This window comes from Miscanthus floridulus, chromosome 3 (genome assembly GCF_019320115.1).
Source record: "Miscanthus floridulus cultivar M001 chromosome 3, ASM1932011v1, whole genome shotgun sequence".
In the NCBI taxonomy this organism is placed as follows: Eukaryota; Viridiplantae; Streptophyta; class Magnoliopsida; order Poales; family Poaceae; genus Miscanthus; species Miscanthus floridulus.
Genome location: NC_089582.1, coordinates 145,238,571 through 145,261,034, shown reverse-complemented (window position 1 = coordinate 145,261,034; position 22,464 = coordinate 145,238,571). Strand labels below are relative to the sequence as shown.

Below are 22,464 nucleotides of genomic sequence, written 5' to 3'. Positions count from 1 at the left end.
CAATTGTAAAGTGCAAGACATGAAGTAATACAAAAACTAATATAAGTTTTGATACTTTTTTTCTGAAAGCTTGGCTCGTTTAGCTCGCGAGCGGCTCGCGAGTTGGCTCGTTATAGCTAACGAGCTAAAAGCTTAGCTCGGCTCGTTATCATAACGAGCCGAGCCGAGCCGAGCCGAGCCAGCCATGAGCCGAACTGAGCTACGAGCTTCGAGTTTTTCGTCCAGTTTTCAGTACTAAGAATCTTGGGATCTGTGGGGGATAGACCCCCTATACCCTCATGGGTATACATGGGCCGCACCACCGGAGGTAGCCCGGCCCGCAAGATCAAGTTGTACATCGCAAGGCTACAAGCTGTACTAGATATTGTAATAGTACCAAATAGAATACTTTACTTGTAACCCTCCTCCTCCAGAGTATATAAGGAGAGGCAGGGGTCCCCCTCAGGGACAGGTTAATCGGTATACATCTCAATACAATACACCAAAGACACAGGACGTAGGGTATTACGTCGATCAGACGGCCCGAACCTGTCTAAATCGCTGTCTCTGCGCCTTGTGTCACCATCTGGTTCCAGACCACACGCATCCTACCGATAATCTACCACCACGGGCACCCCCCTCGGTGGACTGCCGACCATATTTCGTCGACAGTGGCGCGCCAGGTAGGGGATCCCCTTTAGGGGATCGTGCGCGCTGATCTATGGCGAACCAGATGGCGTACCTCAGGATCAACCGGCGACGGCCTCGTCGTCAACCACAGCTGCACCTGGCGACAACCGCAGCAGCCTGTGCCAGATTCGATCAAGAGTCTCCCAGCGAAGCCGGAAGAAATCCATCTACGTGCCGCGTGGCCGCCATCAAAGCCTCGACGGGGTCAATCGGCCATGCCAGCTAAAAATATTCAGCATATCTGAGACTTGCATGTCCACATGCATGCACGGTTATGGGCCATGCAACAATGGAGTGCGTATACATGTATACTAATTTCCTTGTCTACGCCCTTAAAGACTCGACGTCAACCCGGATCGAGAAGCACCAAATAGCGGCAATCGTCGGGCCACGGTGGCGACTCGTCGATCCACATCGACGGCACTCCCTCATTGACAGCTCGTCGCGGCTCCCACCGCCGGAACACCAAGCTTTGGCCAATATATGTTGATCTGCCAAATCGCATACCCGAGCGAAAGCAGATGCATCAATCAACCAACGGCGCCAACGGCAACTCGCGGTCTCGTGATGACGTCCTTCGCCAGACCACGACGATCAAATCCCGATGTGCCTAAGTGCAACTCGCAGCAGCACCTCAGGCGTGCGGCGGCGTCCCGTATTCGAGGGCGTGACTCCAGCCTTGTCTGGATCGGCCCTACTCCACCCGTCTCGAGGTACCGACTACCAGGTTTCGACGACACGCAGAGCCGCACGTGCAGAAGAATCCTACTCTGATCTGCTCGGACTTGCATGATGACTGATCGCCACCACAATTATCGACGCCTGCCAAAGAGGAGAATCTCGACCGAGTGCACGTCGATCGCAACACATCAGCAAGGACGCGTGATCTACCCAAGCCATGCAAAGCTAACAAGATACGTAGCATGTATATACGTATATACATCTGCACGAAAGGAAGCAAAGCAGTTACACGTGAGGTCTACTTGCACGTATCCATCATCATGGAGCCAAACACGACGACTCCAACAGCAAGCCACGCCGAGCCACAGAGCGAGCCGCCGAGCTCCGACCACGTCCTGAGCGGCTCCGCCGTGCTCCGACCACGTCGACCACGACCACGTCGATCTCGTCCCGAGCAGCTCCGCCGAGCTCCGACCACGTCGACCGCGACCACGTCGACCACGTCCCGAGCAGCTCCGCCGAGCTCCGACCACCTCGACAGCAAGACTACGTCGCAATGATGATCGCCGCGAAGAACGGCGCTACGACAATCGCGACCACAGTCATGACGACAGGTCGAAAAGCTCGAGGACCGGACAACTTCATCGCCAACGACACGTCAAGCCATCTCTCGAACATCGCAACACGCCGACTACTCCCACCGGTCGTCAATAAAGCTAAGTATTATTTTTAATTGAAAATTTCTTCGATCATCGTACATCTCCGCCGACCACCCTTAGGGTGCGCTCCGCGTCGAATTTTCTCCATACATACAGTCCAAAACATGTATAAGTTTTTACAACGGTTCGCCGATACGTTTTCCTTCCTGCTTGAGAATCCCAGAGACGGCACTGTCTCCGGCTCCACCCCACGCGTGCATGAGAGTCCGCCCTCTGCGCTACGGGTAGTCGGCAGTCGCTCCTTGGTAACACTGGCACTCTACGCGCGGCAGCGTTCCGTACCTCGCGCTACGAGATGTTGGTCAGCCCAGGGCTGGCGCATTCTCCAGGACAGGTTAATACATCGCGCTACGCCGCTACATAACAAAAGGGCTAAAAACAGCTAATGTTATTTTTCGAATATTACACCAAGTATAATTCATCGCCAACCGAACACCAAGTGTTTACTTCACCTCCTACAGAGAGATCAATATATTTTGTACATCATCATGTACTACCGCTCTACGTGTTTATTTTTCAGGAACATAGTTCGGTCAACGAGCTCATGCTTCGGGGCTCACCAAGACCACTACGGTGCTCGAGGATTCTGGCCAGACCACTTCGTGCTCGGGGACTGCCTCGATCACTCTCCGACCACAGCTTGGGGACTTCGTCGCTCGCTCCTCGACCTGTGCTCGGGGACTGCCTCGACCACTCTCCGACCACAGCTTGGGGATTTCGCGTCTCAACTACATGCAACTGACGACTCGCATACAGGGCCAATCTCAGAATCTTCGTCCAATGGATCTCAACAAGACTGCACGCAAGCGGCGCTGCCATCAAGTCGCGACATGTCGCTATTGGAGGCAATGTACATGCCCTTGCGTCAAGTCCACATGTGCACGTCCATGCGAGATGATCATCAGCAAGCAAAGGCCACATCTACAGTGCCATGCAATGCAAGCTCCATACAAGCTAATCAATTGTTGAGCTGAGACTTGCATGTGCTTGTGCACGTGCGTATACATGCACAGAGCTGCCCCTACGAACTACCACCAGATTCAAAAGATCCGATCAAGACTACGCGTCGACTCCATGCAGAAGATGAAAAGCATCACCGACTCCAAATATGAAGACCACATACAAATCTACACCATCGCCGATCGCGAGCTGTCCGAGTCTCCGACCACGTCCCGAGCGGCTCTGTCGAGCTCCGACCACATCGATCACCAGACCACGTCGCAATGATGATTGCCGCGAAGAACGGCGCTGTGACAACCGTGACCATCGTCGTGCGACAAGTCGGAAAGCTCGAGGACCGGACAACTTCATCGCCACCGACCAGATTTCATCGCCATCGGGGACTTCGTCGCTCGCTCCTCGACCTGTGCTCGGGGACTGCCTCAACAACTCTCCGACCACAGCTTGGGGACTTCGTCGCTCGCTCCTCGACCTGTGCTCGGGGACTGCCTCGATCACTCTCCGACCACAGCTTGGGGACTTCGTCGCTCGTTTCTCGACCTACGCACGGGGACTTTGCGTCTCGGCTACATGCGACTGGCAACTCGCATACAGCTGGGATATTTTTTTCGCACTTAGACCTTGCTACAAGGCTCATACCTCGCCTTCCAGCAAGCTCGGGGACTACATCGGTACGATGCACCTGCCGGTGCATCTCGTATCGCCTGTACGATGATTAGATTCTCAACTTAACTGGGAATTCTTTTTAGACCCTGGCACCACGTGCCTACGTCACCTACTACCAGGCTCGGGGACTAAGTGGGCACACTTCACCTTGCGGTGAATGTGCTCGATCTGATGATCAAAGACGCTACGCTTCAAGACGCACTTACATTTCTTTTCAGAAATACAAGTGGGCACACTTCGGGGGAAATATTTTTCAAATTTTATCTTGAGCCCCTTACATCCTTCTGGCAAGCTCAAGACGACGCTACTCGAAGGATACAAGGCGCTCGGGGACTAGCTGTGGGGGATAGACCCCCTATACCCTCATGGGTATACATGGGCCGCACCACCGGAGGTAGCCCGGCCCGCAAGATCAAGTTGTACATCGCAAGGCTACAAGCTGTACTAGATATTGTAATAGTACCAAATAGAATACTTTACTTGTAACCCTCCTCCTCCAGAGTATATAAGGAGAGGCAGGGGTCCCCCTCAGGGACAGGTTAATCGGTATACATCTCAATACAATACACCAAAGACACAGGACGTAGGGTATTACGTCGATCAGACGGCCCGAACCTGTCTAAATCGCTGTCTCTGCGCCTTGTGTCACCATCTGGTTCCAGACCACACGCATCCTACCGATAATCTACCACCACGGGCACCCCCCTCGGTGGACTGCCGACCATATTTCGTCGACAGGATCCAACCAATTGTACTCCAAATATTTACTAAGTATACTAGTGTGTGTGTGTTATTTCAAGTCTGATAGACCTTCTCCTAAGAAAACGAGTGCACGTGTTTGGTATAAGCTGCAGGAAAACGAGCGGGATGGACTGGACCCAAACCCAACTCGGCAACGGTTTAGGATCGCTATTCATTCGCCTTCCAACTTCCACCCTGTGGACATTGGGAAAAGGGTTCCCTTGGAAAAATGGCGCCACAAGATCTCTGGGGCCTTGGGTTCTTCACTTCATCATCATCACAAAGGCAGAAGGCACGAGCCCCAGCGCAGCGCACCACCCGATCAGCATCAGCCCAACCGCCACTGCCCACTAGCCACTGGTCCTCCTCCTATCCTCTGGCTGCTGGACGCCTGGACCACGCTCACTGAGTCGCTGGTGGCTCTGCACCTGCACGTGCTCAACTGCTCAAGCAACATCCAGCCCACAGCACAGACAGGCCATGTTCGGCTGGCCGAAAAAAATTACTGATATTGATTTGTTGTGAGAGAAAACACTGTTATTTTGTTAAAACGGTACGACTGATAAGTTCAAGCAAACAGTCATAATTAGTATTATTAGATAGGTCGTTCTCGCTTTTCAAAAAATCAACTTTTTTAACTTTGACCAATTATATATAAAAAATATTAATAATTATAATACAAAATTAGTATCTCGTTGAATATACTTTCGTAATAAACTTATTTAGAGATATAAATGTTGCATGCTTTTTTTCTATAAATCTAGTCAAAGTTAAAAAAGTTTGACCCACATGTATCACGTAACGTCATTTTTTTTTGACAAAGAAAGTACTATGCAGCCTGTGAGAGCTGCTAAGGGCATCACCGATGGAGGCTAACACTTTTAGTAGTTCTTGTACATATAAAGTGATCCACGTAGACTAAAAAATATTAAAACTACAGATAATGCAAACTATCACTACTTGTGGTTTGCAAAGAAATTTTTTTCTTTCATCATGCATCACCTTTATTTTCTCTTCCTCTTCTTTTTTAGCATGGACCACCTTCCATCTCCCTAAACATATATAATTTCTGCAAGTCACTGTAACACATACAGAGCATCTATTTTTTTTATCCTATCCTACTACTGTATTTAGGGCTACAAGCCAAAGCATGGCGTTGGGAAGGCCTAAAGCCTCTGACCAACTAGCGATGGCCCATTTGCTGCAGATCAGAACAGCACGTTTCACTTGGAGCCAAATGAAAGCCTGTTTGTTTCGGTTCAGATTCAGACTCACAAAATGAATGCATGCAGCAAAGGTTGCAACGTAAAGGCAGAGGCTTTTCTTTCATGCAACCATGTATGTTAGGAGGCTAGGCAGTTACAGAAGAAACAATTCAGGGTGGCGAGTAGTTCGCAATAATCTGAAAGCCTCCTGTAATGCAGATCATGCTCCCCGTGCGAACTGTCTCTTGCATTTGTGTTACTTCCCTTCTTATATTAATTCAAGAGGCAACAGATCTCGAGAGACAGAGAGAGGGAAAAAAAATCACGCATTCTGCATGTTTTACCATTTTCCTTGTTGCTAACATCAACAGCAAATCTTTCAACACCAATAGTTAGCTACAGTCTTTTGCCATTCTCATTTCAATGGAAACCAAGGTCTTGTTTAGTTTCTTTCTCTAAAGTTTATTTCCTATCTCATTGAATATTTGAACACATTCACGGAGTATTAAATATAGACTAAAAAATAACTAATTACACAGTTTACGACTAATTTGCGAGACGAATCTTTTAAGCCTAATTAGTCCATGATGATTGATAACTCGGTGCTACAGTAACGCATGCGCTAATGACAGATTGATTAGGCTTAATAAATTTGTCTCGTGGAGACGGATTCTATAATTTATTTTTTTATTAGTATCCGAACACTCCATACGACACCCTCATGTGACACCCCACGTGACACCTCAAAACTTTACGTCCTGAATTTTAACGAAGCCTAACAAGACGACCAATTTCACTCGAGTAATTGTTGGATAAGAAGAACGTAAAACCATGCTCTCCGGACTGCTTCAGTTAGAAATGGCATTGCTTTACCAGTGTGGTCATTCGGTGTGAGGTCAGCGCACGGTTCGTAAAGTAGGAGGGTGTTTGGTTGCTCCTCCTAAAATTTAGTCGCTGTTCTATCGAATGTTTGACATATGTATGGAATATTAAATATAGACTAATTACAAAACTAATTACATAATTTGCGATTAATTTGCGAGACGGATCTTTTGAGCCTAATTGACTGATTAATTAGACTTAAAAATTCGTCTCGTGAGTACAGACGGATTATGTAATTTGTTTTTTTATTAGTATCCGAACACACCATGCAATATCCTCTCGACACACCTCCTAAATTTTAGTAGCTGGATCCTTGATATCTATGCTGAGCTGACTAAGAATCTGTCTCCATCGTGTGGATCAGACACCAGCCCTCACCGCTGCTCTCAAGTTGACCTTTTAATTTCAAGATCGAGTAAATCATCATCGGTTAACCCGCTTATCGTGTCTTCCTCTGTACAGTGAGTTGCAAGGTTATTCAGGATGGGCTCCACCTACCAATTCGTTTACGTTTCTATCCTCGTTTCACGTAAAATAACTAACTGAATGTTACTATATATCCTTATTCTGAATATTTAAGTCAGTCTGGCCGTACTATGATTCACAGTTTAGGATTAAAGTCCCGTCACAGAGCGGTTTCGTGATGCTACAGCAGGTTGCGTGAACAGTGATTAAGCAACAGTGCTGCGTTGGTACAGTGCCCCCGCTTTTGGCCCGGCCCACCTCAGCGCTGCAGTGCCCTCAGCTACAGCTCGGACCACGGTCCACGCGCACAGTTACGGTGTCTCACCTCAACCAGAATTCGGCCCATTTAGACGGGATGTTACAATATTCCTCATCTAAAACTAACTAGATAACCCAGTTAAACAGCCTCTCTACATTTTATACGCTTTTTCCCTTGTTATTTGAGAACGGAATTTAGCAGGTGCTCTGCAGTTTCATTTAGTGGAGGTAAGGAAAAACTATAGTAGTCCACCCACTGATGGTAGGGATGACAAAATGGAGTGAAAGGAGAAGACTGAAAAAAGGTGCCCATTATCAGGCGTTAGTATTTCAGCCTTGTTTATACACCCTGTTCACTTGGGCTTGTTTGGCTTATAAGTCATATTTTTTCAGCCAATGAATAATATTTTTCTCTCACACTAAATCAGCCAACAGTACTTTCAATCATGGCTTATCAGCCAAATAAGCCCAAACGAACAGGACGTAGACTTATAGTAATGCTGACAAGGCTTGTAATAGAAGCAATAAGCTCTAAGGCGGTACTCCTACCTTGAACAACGTCCGTATCAGATAGGGAACTTACAACGTGTGTACCTTAAAAATCCAGTATTGAACACCAGTGGCGGCCTTAGGGGTAGGGCACGAGGTGCGACAACCAAGGGTCTAAGCAGAGGAGGGGCCCAAGCCCAAGTATACAAACCCCCAGGTCCTATAGTCCATTAGGCATTAGCAAACTAATGAGAAGAGAGACAGAACTGGCCATATGGCCCAAAAAGACAACATCGGCTTCTTATGAATTGAGATCACCGATCAGTTGTTTAGACCCAAGGTATTTTTTCCTTTTTATTTTAATCCAAATTAATTATTTGTATAGTATTCTAGACTTCTAATACTTTGTACCCATATAGTCATATTTTTCTTCTAATTTAGGTGTTAGAATTTTAGAATGTTACCTAAGAAACATTTGTCATGGGTGAGAAAAGAAAACAAATATATTGCATTTTTAATCTACATTGATCCTCGATAATTAGCATACATTTACAAATATATTGCTTAATCTATATTGTTCCTCGATAATTATCAAACATGTTAGATTAAAACTATGTTATTGAATTTGCTTTCGTTTTATAAGTAAAATTAGCATATATATATATTATAAGATTTTATACACCATCAAGGGCCGTTCAAGATCGCTAGCCCTTAAAATCCTTGGACCGGCACCGTTGAACACCACCAGTTATTTTATTTTATTTTCTCTCGAATACACCAGTACCGTCAGTTATGCGACACGAAAGCAATAGGTTACGTTCATAGAGGCGTCAGCAGGTCTCTTCTAATCCATTCAAACAAGAGAAAACAATGGAAGTTTCCTCAATCACTCCGAAATAAACCCATAGTATACAGACCATAGAGTAAAACATAACCTAATTTCTTTGGTAGTCTGAGTTCAGGACCAGAGCCTTGGAAAGGGCATGCCAGTTGCCAGGTGACGACACCCTTGCTCACTGACATGTGGGTCCACGGGCCACATGGCAGCTGAACCAAAGTTTTTTTTAAGGAACAGCGGAACCAAAGTGACCAGTATCTCTTTTTTTTTTTTTTTTTTTTTTTTTTGCGCCTGACCAGTATCTCTTTTGTTTTAACTGAAGCAAGTGGCTATGATCATGCAGAAATCAGAGATTGGGAGATCAATAATCTTACACAAAAATTTTCTAGTTCCTTCAATAGCTACAACAAATCTGATCTGGTCATTTTATACAATGTTAAAGAGTTACAAATTCGGCATTGCACTCTCCTCAGTCCTCAGGGTCGGCCTTGTGGAGCATATGCAGTATGTACAGAGAAGCTGACGACAAGAAGATGCAAACCGAGTAGCTGAGGAGGTCCAGCCCCGTGGCTATTGTCACCATCTTGCTCCTCTCGAACATCTTCACAAGCAGAATCATCACGATGACATGCCCCACTTTTGTCTTGAGCGCGTCAAGGGAGGTGATCTTCATCCAGTTCGGTCGTTCCTGCATGAACAAAAGATTTATCGTATTGCTAAAGGATTTTTTTTCATACATGTGCCTTATTACTATTTATCAAGTTTGAAGAAACAGTAGAAATGATGAGTGCAGTTTTCAAACCAGTAGTAGGAAATGCTATGAGTTAATGTGCAGTTGCTATGTTTTGTTTCAGTAGCTGGTCGTCTGAATGTTTCACTAGTAACGGAGTTAATCTGAATTCAGCAGTAGACTGAAGAGCATGCAGAATAAGCAATGGGATGGCATTCGAGATATGGTTCTGCATCTGTGTGTCCAACAAAAGCATATAGGATACTGATAAATGGTACTCCCTCCGTTCCAAATTATAACTCGCTTTGGCTTTTTTGGTACATCAATTTTGCTATGTATCTAGATATAATAATACGTCTAGATACATAGTAAAATGGAAGAACCAAAAAAGTCAAAGCGACTTATAATTTGGAACGGAGGGAGTACCAGGCTATCAGCAAAACTTATAAACTATTTGGGACTATATGTAGTCTAAATTTTTCAGTAGTGGAGTAGTATGAATGAGTAATTCACTTGACAACAAGTAGTGTACGAACTGTTGTAAGAAATGAGCAGTTGACTTAAAAATGGGTTTAATATGAATTTTCAGAAGAAGCAACGACATTCGAGACATGATACATGAGTGCGAGTGCAATGTAAGCAAGCAGACGAGTGCTGAATATGGCTTGATATATACTTCAAAAGGTATCAACAGAACTTGCAAAAATGTTTGAGATTTAAAATTCCGACAATTACCTTCAAAGCGAACATCCCGAACAGCGATGATCCACTCAGGGCACGGTCGGATTCAGAAGGAACTTCTGCGGATGCATTGCTGATGAAGAGACCGTAAAGACCCATCCCAAATATCAACATGACTGTTCCAGCAAGATACACATCTGCAGAAGATTGTGCACAAGTGTACCGCAAAGCAACAGTTTAGTGAGGTGGCACAGACGGATATGAATTATCGTAGCAAATAACATTATTGATGATGCTAACTGACTGAACAAATTAGCTAGAAGAACATCTCACCGATGGCCTCTACGACTTTGAGGACCATCTGCCCCGTATGAATCCCCTTAGCACAGCTCGACCAATAAACCTGGTATGCCTCTTTGATGAAGACACAGCCCTGATCACGAGTAGATGTCAGATAACCAGATCCATGAACCTTGGTGTGGAGTGACAGTAGAAAAGCGTTGGCGCCTAACAATGGTAATAAGTATGCATGATTGCTTGTGTGTGTCACAGTGAAAATTTGAACAGATGCAAAAGTGGTGCTAAAACTTGTGGCCAACAGAATGGCATGGTAACACAGTTCAACTAGTCATGTCAGTTTGCAAGAAAGCTCTGTCCATCGCGCACGGCCACGTAAACTATTTTCAGATTCCAGCCAGAATAACACTCGCTACTAGGAGAGAATGCCAATTTGAATTTGCTGTCTTACATGACTGCGGGCATCGCCCAAGACCAGTACTGCGTGTTAGGTTAGAACCGGAGCAGCCATGGATGGGAACGGGGCAGGCAGAAATCCAAGATCGCTTACATTGAGGAAGCACAGGATGGAGCCGGCGAGTGACCCGGCAACGGCGAAAAGTGCCAGGAACCGGAAATCGAAGATCACCTGCGACGAGCACAGCAGCAGCGACCGCGCGTGGCGTCAGACCGGTAGAATAGAAGACTCTGGAGGCGAGCGAAAGGCGATGGAGCAGATAGATGGGAGCAAGCGTACCCTCTCGATGGTGGTCTCGACGACGGTGGACTTGGTGGCGGTCGCGGGCGTTACGGCGGAGCCGTTGGGCCCGCCCACGATCCCGTGGCCACGGACGTCCTGCGGCGACGACGTCACCTCGCCGGACGGCGAGGAGGAGGCAGCCGAGGCGACGGCCACGATCCGCCGCCGAGGCGGCGGTGGAGGGAGCAGCCGGGACCCCGCCGGAGCCGCGTGGACGGCTGGCGCGGCGCAGCCGCGCAGCACCAGGAGCGCCATCGGGTTGCTTGCTGTGCTCTGCGCGTGCGCGCGAGAGAGAGAGAGAGGCTGGGCGGTTGCCGCGACGTGCGTGCGGCGCCGGTGCGATGCTCCGGCCTCCGGGCGGGCTGGGTCGCTAGGACTTGGAGTGGTCCGAGTGGAGCGAGAGCGAGCGAGCGACGATCTGAAGGAGAGGTGGGCAGAAGGGGTGGGGGAGATGTACCTGGCGTCGCGCGTCGTCGCTGTCGGGTGACGCACCCACTGTTAGGTTTGTTCCAGCGCGTGGAGCACGAGCACCGGTGCCGTGAAGCGCGACACGACGGTGTAGTGGAGGTCTGGAGCGGGAGGGGCTAGCTGCCTATCTGCTCGAACCCACACGGCCGGAAGAGGCGAGTCCGGACTCTCCGAAGTCTGGACGAACGAAAGCGAGAGATGATCAGGTGAGACGCGACGAAGACGACATCGCCGTGCCATAGTTTGGGCCAGCACATGCTGGCGCCCCCAGAGGGCAGACCGGCAGCCAGAGCCGTGGACGGGAGCAAGCTGGCCCGTGTTTGTATACCATGTTGGCATGCAGCATGCGTATACAGGAAGGACTACAGATGCGGTCCAGAACGCGCGCGCACAGGAACGGCCCATCGAAATCCACGGCGTGCGTGGGGTGTGCCGTGTGGCCGTGTGGCCACCCATCATAGATTTGTTATCCGTGTCCAAACTCATGCGCGTACGAGAGTCGAGAAATGTAATTTTTCTTTCTAAATATTCCTCATAAACATGTGTCACAAATCCACAGGGGAGAACCTATACCTCAGTGCCGTGCGTGTGTGGGGACCGTCTGCACCAGCAGCATGCGGACATCCAACCAAACTACGCCGCGTGGCAAGAGATTTAGGAGCCAACGCACGGTGCGACACAGTGCTGATCAGGGCCCATTAGTCAGAAGTCGCTCGACGCCGCAGGAGATTCGATTTGGCTCACCGGAAACCTCTGGTGTTTTTCCTTTGTTATTGAAGTGCATTCTAACTATATTAAATCTTTTTATATGTCGATAGAAATAATTTTAGTAATAATCATGAAAACAAATCTTTACTTACATGCATGATAATTTTGTAAAGAGCACAACAAACAGCATGACTCTTAATTTTTGAGACAGGATTATAGGCATATCCCTTGATTTCCAGAACGAAAACTAACCCATCAGGTAAAATTGAATTTCAATACCTGACTGAGGTCCTGGACACACTTATATATATACCAGCTGGCTGAGAACCGCAGTTCACAACATAGACCGACGTTTCGTGGGTGATAACTGAATTGTGAATTCTGAGAACAAACATTAAAAAAAAACTTCTACAACCAGAATGCTACAGGAGAAAAGAAATCTGTATGCCTAAGAGACTGAGGTCTTGTGATTCGTGAAACACAGGTCTCCCTTATCATTGTATTTGAGGCCAAACATAGTCAGATGGAGCACACAGCTATCATCATCACCCAAGAGATACTTAGCTTTGGCTCCCTCACACATCGCACTGCGGATGAGGCAAAATTTGCTTCTTCCCATGTAGGTGAGAGAGGCCCTCCAAGTATTTCTCAGTTTCCCTGCAAAACAATTTGTCCTCCACCAGTTGCCAATCCCATTCCACTGTGCCAAGCTCTATTGGAGTTTCGCTGCCGTTGTCAAAGGGAAGTTGGCAGCAACAAATATACCTATCCCAGCGAAGACCAACACATGCGTTTAGCTCGCTGTCAAAGTAACCTTCATCTCTGAAAGGTAGAGCCCAGGAATGCCACCTCCACACAGAATACTTAGTGTTGAGAGAGTAGGTGCACTTCTGGAGACCTGGACGATCTCTGTAGGATGTGGTCATGTAGATGGTGTGTCCATCTGAGTGCACAGCATATGATGTAATGGTCTCGTAGACGCTGAACGGTGGTGGCAATGACGGGAGACTCCTCCAGAACCAGCCCACCTCAGATGGACTACGTGAGCCAACCAGTGCGCATGACATCACATCAAGGAGTGTTGTTCGTTACAAGCTGGAGGTGAAAATACATAGAACATTCCATGGGCAGCCACAACAGTGTCGAAGCCACCGCTTGAACTTATCAGCCCGACTTATCAGCCATGGTACGGTGTTTTTTTTCTCACAACAAAACAGCATCAGCCGGCTTATCAGCCGCAGAAACCATCTGCCAAACATTGCAGATGAGCAGGAATGGCAGGGCCAAGTGCCATGGTGGCGAACAACATGTCCACGTCCCCTGGTGACTCTAACCGTACTACTGGAGGCTCGAGGAGGTGCCCTGCAACAGCAACCCTGTCGGAGTCCTGGTTGTCGTCGGAGTCGGAGTCAAAACTGACAAGGTCAATCTTGTGGATGCTGTATCCCTTCTCCCAGTCATCCAAGACTAGATAGAGATGCTTCCACCGTCTCTCTGGGCGTGACCTTTTGCAGGCCAGGTCTCCATTGCGGCGCTGGTTCTGGCCGTAGCCCTCCCCTCGGCGCTTAGGCATCCCTTTCCTCCAGATAGTAGTGCGGTAGACGCCTCCCCTCCCTTTGTGTATCTGGATCTATCTACGGATGCAAAACGAGCCTTTTTAGAGTCTAAATTTATACAGCGCAGACAGCAGCATCACAGGTTGCAATCGAAGAGAAGTCGGATTCCGAAACTGAATCTGGAACCACGAGTTTGTTGTGTGTACCTGGCGCTAGCTGGCGGCGGGCTGTCTCGGACCCGTGGAGAGGACACCGTGGTAGATCCTTCCAAGCTGCTTAGCGGGGCGGCTGGATCGATTGGTGACACCCGATCGATCCAACCTGCTCAGCCTCAGCGGGGCTGCCCGATCGATTAATCAACTATATGCCACCTCTCCTCCAAACCCTACCTGCAATCCAGGCTGCAGCCCCTCTGTTTATTTTCGGCCCTCCTTGCGTCGAGACCCGACAGGATTTCCGACCATAAGGGCAAATTTGGAAGACCACAGAGGACTCCTCGCGCGACACACGTGTCAGTTCTGCAACGTTTGCTTGGTTGCCTACTACATCTCCTGGGCCTTGGAAACGGACGTTGGGCTTTTGTTGCCGCCCTGGCGCCCTGCCCTTCCTCTTGCGCTTGATGACAGCAGTACTAGGAAGGAAGGAGTATCATCAGCCTTAACTGATTCATTCATCAAAATAACACTAGAACTTTGGAAATTCTTTTTTTGTTGTAGCTCAACAAAGTAAGCTTGTATTATCTAATGATTGTACATGTAAACTGGATCTAATAACACTAGATTATCCTCATCCTCAGCTGGAAGAAGGGAGGACAAAGAGGAACCAAACATTATCTTCAACATTGTTTTGTTTTCTCTCTCCAACCTGACGCATTAAAAAATTAGTGAAATCCTAGATCAGACCAATTCCATAAGAAATGGATCTCCTGAAGACATAACCCTGATTAGTTTTACAAAGTCCATCTCATTCTGAACCTTCACCGGGTACACTGCATGTGCTTCAGCAGTATAAATTGTTGAGAGTGTGGTATTTGATGGCAGATCTGCCCTATAGACAAGTTTTGTCAAAGCTTTGGATTCAAAGTTGCTCAGTGAATCCATTGCAAGGAATAACATGGGGACTGCAAAACTGTGATGAATGTCTAAGCTTCCAATAGCTTTAACAAGATTTGAAAAGCCACCGATGTACCGCTGAGGTATGTAAAATATCTCACTGCTGCAACGAATTAGATTATTTTCACCAACATTTCTCCTGTAATTATCTTCGTAATGAGATGGAAAATTGCTGACTGCCTTTTTAATCATGTCCCCTTGGTTCACAAACCACTCAATTTTGTTACCATGTAGAGGCACATCCGACCAAGATTCCTTCACCTGGGAAGAGGTTAATTTTATCTCATCAAAAACTTCAGAAGTTCTGTATTTCACATATATATGTTCTAGAAATCATGACGTGGATATGCACCTGGTTGGTTATCCAGAGCCTAGCCTTATCAGCATTCAAGAGGTTCCAGTAATTGAAGATCATATGATCTTGAAGGAACAGAAATCCTTGAGCACCTCCAAATCGAGCAAACACCTTCGGCAAGTACCTGCAACAAAAAATTACCAGTACACACTTACAGAGTAGCATAGTTTTGATACGAAGGAAATGAAGCTCTACTGGATGCAGCAATCAGTAAGATTTAGGGGTTTATTTAGTGTTGCGAGAATTTTATCGACCAAGTAAGAAATGAAGTTATTTTTACTCACTTGTAGGCTTGTGCCAAGTTGCTGAATTCCACAGCAAGATCAGAATTGCTTTGTTCTGAAAGAATAACAACTGCTCGAAATATCCGACCGTAAAGCAGCCTCCACTCTAGTGCAGTTCGGTCCACAAGTTCGATGCAATGAACTATGAGCACGATATCACCAAAATGCTTCCTCCATTTAATTAGATTGCCAATTTCAGTGCTTACTTCCCCAATCTCTTCAACCCCAAGATGCACTGAAGACAGCTTCTTTGGTGCAAACTCCTTCTTGTCCCCATGTCCAATGGTTGCCCTAGGCCGGTCAATCTCCAATGACATCAACCGTGGCTGCCGGTACCCGATAGCAACAAGATCTTGGAGCCAAGCAGTCATGAAATGCAAATCCTTTTCACCCCAGAATCCCTCCTCTGTCATCGCATAGCTTAGATCAAGAATCCGCTCGAACAGTGTCCTCTTACTGGATCGCCACTCCATTAGGAACTTTATCAGCTTCCCTACATTGACATGGAGATCCTTCTCTTCATCAAATGGGTGAGCACGCACATTATCTATGCGGTGCACAGTTGGTGGGTAGACAACTAGGTACCCTCCAATCTCCCATAGTATCCTCTGTGCCCAGTATCCACGTATGACATCCGATGCCATTGGACTCACTGACACCGGCAATGCAAGCCCCCAGAACGCCGGCGAGTGGAACAATGCGTTAACAGAGTTGACTGGCGTCATCGTGCCCTGTGGCAGCGCAACCTTGGGTGCATCCGCGTCAAACCGGAAATCAAATGCCTCCATCTCCAATGACTTCCGAGTGAAGTAGAACACTGAATCAACATCCGGAAGGCCATTACACAACCCTTGTTGCATGAATTGGCCACCACTGAATATCTCCGTGTAGAACTCCTCAGCATCCAGTTCCCCTGCCTTCTCCAGCGGCAGCCCCCGTGGCCAGACCGACGGCTGCCCAAAGTGCACGAACGGGTTCACGACCGTCCGGTTAGGATCGGCATGGCTGTACTGCAGCAGCACGGCGCCTCCCTGGCGCTGGTCCAGATCGACATCGAAGTGAGCGGTGAGGTTCCCACCCAGGACGGCGTTGCGAGCGTCGGCGTCGTAGATGACCCGCGCCCCGCGCTGCACGGCGAAGAGGTACGCCGCGGCCTTGCGCGCCGGGCCCCGGGCTGGAAGGAAAGCGACGGAGCGGAATCCGAGGCGGGCCTGGTCAGCGAGCGTGAGCAGCACGGCGCCTGGTTGGGACCAGTCCGCGGGGGTCGCCTCGTCGGCGACGGCGAGGAGCTGCCACCCGGGGACCGCGCGCAGCGGGCGGTGCCGCGGGGCATGCGGCGACGCGGTGAAGACGATCCAGCGAGAGCCGCGGAGGTCCGGGTGCGGCGAGGTGGGGAGCGCGGGGAGCGGGGGCACCCGGGACCAGAGCACGGACGGGTACGGGAGGCGGCGGGGCGCGCGGTAGGAGGCGGGGCAGAGCGCGGACGGGGACGCGCCGCCGTAGAGGAGGAGCAGCAGGAACGGCGCCGTGGCGAGCGCCGCGAGGAGGACGTAGACGACGCGCCTAGATGCGGGTGTGGAGGTAGTCGGCAAGGCGTGCGGTGGCATTTGGGCGTTGGGGGAAGGAGAGGGGTTGACTCGACGCTGCCGGGTCAAGCGCGAGCGTCGCGGCGCCGAGCTGGTGGCCGCTGCCGGTGCGGTGAGATTGTTCGGCACTTCGGCCGGCGAGGGGACCGGAAGGGGGGACGCCGGATGGCGTGGACTGCGTGGTCTGGCTGGGAGTAGGCTCTAACAGAAGTTGGACTTGGACCGAACTGCGGGCCTCTTTCCTGGGCAATTTTCAATGCCATGGGCTGGATTCGAATCTTGAATCGGCCCATTAATTTAAGAGGCGAAACCCGGACCCGCACCGCTGCACTCCTCCGGCGGCCGGCGCTCCGGCTTTCCCCCAGACGCTCGAAATTTCAAAATGGCGCTGCTCCCCTGTCAGCTCCACGGCCACGCCCCCGAAACTTTTCGAAAATCCCCCACAAAATCCCAGCCCCCCGGGGCCCCGGCAACCGCTGCCTCCGCCACTACCGGGCGACTGCTCCTCCTCTGGCGGAGAGCGCGGCGGGCGGCATGGGAGCGGAGTATCCCACCTACGACGACGTCTCCGGGGCCCGCGCCCTCCTCTTCCTCGCCGACTCCACACCCCCGCCGGCCCCGCCTTCGCCTCCTCCCGCTCTCAGGTACTTTCCTCGCTTGCCTCGCGTCATCTGCTCATCGCCCCCACCGAATTGCACTTCATCACCGCAATTTAACCGAGCCTCCGCTGCGGCGCGCTTCTCCGCATTGCAGCGACGAGTTCTCCTGCTACTCGGGCTCCTCGTTCTCCTACTCCGGCGCGTCGGCGAGGTCGTGCGTCTCCGACTCGGCGCAGCGCGGCCGCCCCGTCGAACCCCTCCGCGTGCTCTCCGTCGTCGACCCCCTCCGCGTGCTCTCCGTCGTCGCCTCCCTCCGCCGCGTCGACCCTAAGGTGTGCAATCCGGTTCCTCGACTAATGATGAGCACGCGCTTGCGAGAAGTTCTCTTCTGCGATTACGCACTGATGGCTCTGCTCCTTGGCTCCAGGTGCTCGCCGAGGCCACAAGCGCGCTGTTCCATACCGACGCAGAGAAGAAGCGGAAGGGCGTGTGGATCGAGATCGACAGCGGCGGCGACAAGGATGACCAGAGCGAGAGGAGCAGCGCCGTGGCCAGCGAGGGGAGCACCGTCACGGCCGTCGCGTCCGCGGGCTCCACGGCCACGTCGGGGAGATGCCACAGGGCTCCGCGGGCGGGTTGTGCTGCTGGTGGGACTGGGAAGGGGCCGAGGAGGGCGGACGTGATCATGCAGTGGTTTTCACGGCCGCAAGCTGGGCCAGCCACCGAGAATGACATCCGCGCCGCCGTCGGCGACAACTCCGGCACGAGCAAGGCGATACGCTGGTGAGCTTGACTCTGCATCCGACTCCCATTTGAAACGGTTTTGCAATGGTTGCCTGATTGCTGCCTAAACCTGTGTATCTGCGTGCTTCCGCTCGTGCAAAATTTGCAGGCTGCTGAAGCAGGAGGGCGGCTTGCGGCGTGCAGGCACTGGTGGTGCCCTGGATCCGTATGTTTATATGGTATGTTAAACTCGTGCAGACTACTTGAATTAGGATGGTAGTTGGAATTGCATTTTAAAATCCGCAATGTGTTGTGCACAGCTATGAACTTCAAAATCAATGAATTGAAATGTAGAACTCCTAGAACTGCAAATTAGGATTTAGGAACTTGCCGCAGCCCGCAAGCATAAGGAGTCATTTTAACCATATCTTAGTTTTTCTGCTGTGCATTATAGTTATGGACTCGCGTGATATATCGTGTATACTAACTTTCTGAAAAAAAAATTCAGGTCGCAGACTGATCGATGAAGTTAACTAAGTTTTGTTTATAGCAATGGAGATGTTTACTGTAAGACTATTGGAGAGGCCAAGTTATCTTCTGAAGTGTATCTAGTAATTTCTACCTGCTGTTGTCTTAATGGCCTGGTTTTGCCTTCCCACGGAGAAGTATAGGATAGAAGTTAAGTTGTCATGTTAGCACGATGAAGATAAGCTCTTGGACAGAAAAATGGCAAGATAGAATCTCAAGTATAAGTTTAGTCTAGAAAGTATAGCAATGAAGATAGCATGCTTTCGTTGTTGATTTATGCTGAGATGGTGTATCGTATAATCAAATATATATATATGGTTTGGATTATGGAATAAAATGAGATCATTTTTCAGCTTCTTGAATGCAATGAAATCTTAATTCGCCCCTTTTCTTTTTCTTATGGCATATATGTTGTCGAACTTGTGTCATTTGTCTGTGATCTAGTCATTGTGCTTCTATTTGTTCTATTATGGAGGATCAAGGTTTTCAAAGATACCAATTTATTGCCTTGCAACAATTAACAAAGCTAGAGATGTCGAGTCTTGAGACTCAATCATCTGCATGGTTTCTTAAGCTAAATCTGACATACTAAGAGGATATGCAGAGTGAACTTTTGTGTGACACCTGAAGCCATTGGTCCTCTTGTTTGAAATTCTAGCTCCTCTTCTTGGAGAGCATATGCTTGAACCAGAAAGCTGAGTCCTTGGGGTACCTCTTCAGCGTCTTGTAGTCCACATAGACCACTCCAAACCGCGAAGTGTACCCAAGCCTCCACTCGAAGTTGTCAAGCAGCGACCAAGCAAAGTACCCAATGACTCTGGCACCGCCATCTATTGCCTTCTTGAGCTCAGTTATGTAGTCTCTGTAATAACGAATTCTTACTGTGTCATGCACACCCTGAGTAATACTAACATCACCAGGTTGGTCCATTCCTGCAAGAGCATAACACTTATCAGAACCAATCCATAGACCATTTTCCTTGGAAATTTGAATTTTGATTCATGAGTACCATTTTCAGCAAGGATCATTGTAGGATTTTCATAAGTTTCCTTGACATAGTTGACAGCCCTGTTGATTCCCCACGGCACAATGTACAGCCAGTAGGAGTTTGCCTGCACAGCTCAAAGAAATTTACAGTTACATAATCAGAGGCAAACCAACTTTCAGTCCTCCCTGCTTTCGATGTCTGAAGACATCTACCAGCATACTTACATGAGCGCCAATAGGAACGCCGTTTCGTTCGTCTGCAGAAACATGTGAGAAGCATATGACTGAATGAGCATCTAGTCACAGTTGATAGCAGCACAATAAACTGCAGAATTCAAGAATTTGGTATGTCGAGTCAGAAACTTACAGACAAAACCAACATGCCAATCATCCTGGTAGCTGACTGGCGTCAGGTTCCATGTCCCAGGGTCCTTCATGTAGAAAGAAGTGTAGTGGTTGATGCCAACATAGTCTATAGAGCCTTTCACCATCCTGGATTCTTCATCGCTGAACAATGGCAGCCTGTCTTTGACAATCTCTTGCATCGAGCACGGATACCATCCATTTATAATGGGATCAAGGAACCTGTAAGAAGATTGTAGTATCAGTTTGTTCTTGGCAACGAGCTGTGTTAGTTTGTTTCCCTCCAAGATAAGATATCATCAGTTTGTGCCTAGTACGCTATAATAATGTCACTGACTCACTGATACAATGAACCTCTAATAAGGTCTGCAATGACATTTGGTCCTTAATCAAGTGTGTGTTTTCAGGGTTTTACCAGCCTAGGTGGAAGTCCCTGGCTCGCTGTGCTGCAGCCTGGTCCGCATTGCTGTCGCTGAAAGGTTCGTACCACACGAAATCCAAGAGAATTCCAATCCTCCCCTTTTGGTAAAGCTGTTCGTTTAATGGAAAAAGAGATACAGATCATCTTTCAGATGCCTGAGCACTAACATTTCAACTGAACTAAATTTGCACCGTGCAATTCACACTTCTGAGTTCTGGGGCTTGAAATGGTTAGCAGGTCTGCATTTTACCTGATACTTGTTGCGGTATCGCCTCACCGCAGCTGCATGAGAAAGGATGAGATGGTGTGCAGAAAGGTACGGCTCCGTCATGGAGTTACCTCCTGCAGTGCACCCAGAACACCTTCCCGGTACGTGCAAGCCATTGTCATAGCCCAGAGCGGCGACGCACCTCGGCTCGTTGAAGGTAAACCAGTTCTTCACCCTGTCCCCGAACGTCTGGAAGCAGAACTTGGCGTAGTCTGCAAACACCTCCCTTCATGAGCACAGCGTGCAGTTGGGTCAGACTGACTGACACATGGTTAAATCAAGTTGAAATTTGATTTCTTGATGCCTAGTTTGAAATTCTTACACAATCTTTGGGCTAAGCCAGCCCAAGTACTGTTCATGGAGTGCCAATGGGGGAGGTTATAATGGTAGAGGTTTGCATACGGCATATAAGAAGCTTAATCAGGAATCTGAATGTTCCCTGAAAGAATATACTAACTGCCATATGGGAGAATCTTACCTTACTGAAGCATGCAATCTATGAGCCTGTTGTAGTAATCCACACCTTCCTGGTTCACCTTGCCATTTCCATCTGAATATATTTTATTTTATTTTATTTTATACAGAACTCTACATCAGAAACTCCTCGGACCCAAGAAAAATCACAAAATGGAGCACACCTACTTGGGAAAATCCTCGACCAAGAAATTGAAAACCGGTTCGCATCAAAGCCCATGTTCTTCATTATGTTCACATCTTCCTGTGCCTCAAAAAACATCCATCAGCCATATCAAGCATTACAAAACAACAAGGAGCACCAGGGAAAAAAAACTCACAGCATTCAGATAACACATCTTGTACCGATGATACTCGTCGACCGTCACATCAGCGGTGGCATTGTTAGGGACGGTCCCTTATTTTCAAGAACACAAATTCAAGCATCACTGTCACCACTTCGTTATCCTAAAGAATCAGAAGAAAAAGGCCATGGTTGTTCAAACTGCTCGGCTTACTTACTTACTGGGTACCTCTATGAAGGCGTCCCAGATGCTGGGGCCCCGGCCCCCGTGCTTGGCCATCCCCTCGACCTGGTACGCCGACGCGGCCGTCCCAAAGACGAAGCCCTCCGGGAACGCGCGGCGGCTCAGCCCGCCGGCGTCGTAGATCTCCGGGTTGAGCCAGTAGCATCGCGCCGTCAGCAGCGGCAGCAGCAGCAGACCATGGTGAGCTGCTGCCGCTAGCAGTAGAGCTAGCACCGCGAGCTTCACGGTGCTCTGCATGGTCCCAGTGGAAGCAGCAAAGGCCGGAGACACAGGCCGTGCTTTCCGAAGGCTTAAAAGAGGGACGAGGGCGAGCCTTTGCCCTGTTCCGGTGGGATATTTAACTTTTTACTGTCATGGTCACTCGTCGGATAGCAGGTTTAGAATTGGCGCTATGATTTTAACAGCTGAGGAAGAAAAACGATACATTTTTACTATAATGGCTGGCATGGCACGTCATCTCAGCTAGTCAGCGTGGTAGACGAAGG

General features: G+C 48.9%; 1 protein-coding gene and 3 pseudogenes across 2 annotated transcripts; 1 reads left to right on the top strand and 3 right to left on the bottom strand.

Annotated features, from left to right (window-relative positions):
• Positions 1–8,911: 8,911 nt before the first annotated feature.
• Positions 8,912–11,782, bottom strand: LOC136547393 (uncharacterized; annotated as a pseudogene).
• A 1,522-nt stretch (positions 11,783–13,304) lies between these two features.
• LOC136542728 (probable glycosyltransferase STELLO1) lies at positions 13,305–17,275 on the bottom strand. Of its 2 annotated transcripts, none has more exons than XM_066535299.1 (4): positions 15,504–17,275; positions 15,217–15,343; positions 13,959–15,125; positions 13,305–13,830 (listed from the first exon to the last, which is right to left on the bottom strand). In XM_066535299.1, the coding sequence occupies exons 1-3, from the start codon at positions 17,108–17,110 to the stop codon at positions 14,649–14,651; spliced, it is 2,211 nt and encodes a 736-aa protein (XP_066391396.1). In that variant the 5' UTR covers positions 17,111–17,275; the 3' UTR covers positions 13,305–13,830; positions 13,959–14,648. The 2 variants fall into 2 exon arrangements, with proteins under 2 accessions (XP_066391396.1, XP_066391397.1); XM_066535300.1 differs by having other exon boundaries at positions 13,305–13,826.
• Positions 17,276–17,350: 75 nt separating this feature from the next.
• Positions 17,351–19,213, top strand: LOC136542730 (uncharacterized; annotated as a pseudogene).
• Positions 19,214–19,406: 193 nt separating this feature from the next.
• LOC136542729 (beta-glucosidase 26-like) lies at positions 19,407–22,461 on the bottom strand (annotated as a pseudogene).
• Between the last annotated feature and the right edge of the window lie 3 nt (positions 22,462–22,464).

Bases quoted from the DNA above. Each gene is read 5' to 3' on its own strand.
- LOC136542728 (XM_066535299.1), bottom strand. From the start codon at position 17,110: ATGCCACCGCACGCCTTGCCGACTACCTCCACACCCGCATCTAGGCGC. The intron at 15,344-15,503 runs GTGAGTAAAAAT...TTTTTGTTGCAG, and splicing joins AACTTGGCACAAGCCTACAA to GTACTTGCCGAAGGTGTTTG. The intron at 15,126-15,216 runs GTGCATATCCAC...ACCTCTTCCCAG, and splicing joins GGCTCTGGATAACCAACCAG to GTGAAGGAATCTTGGTCGGA.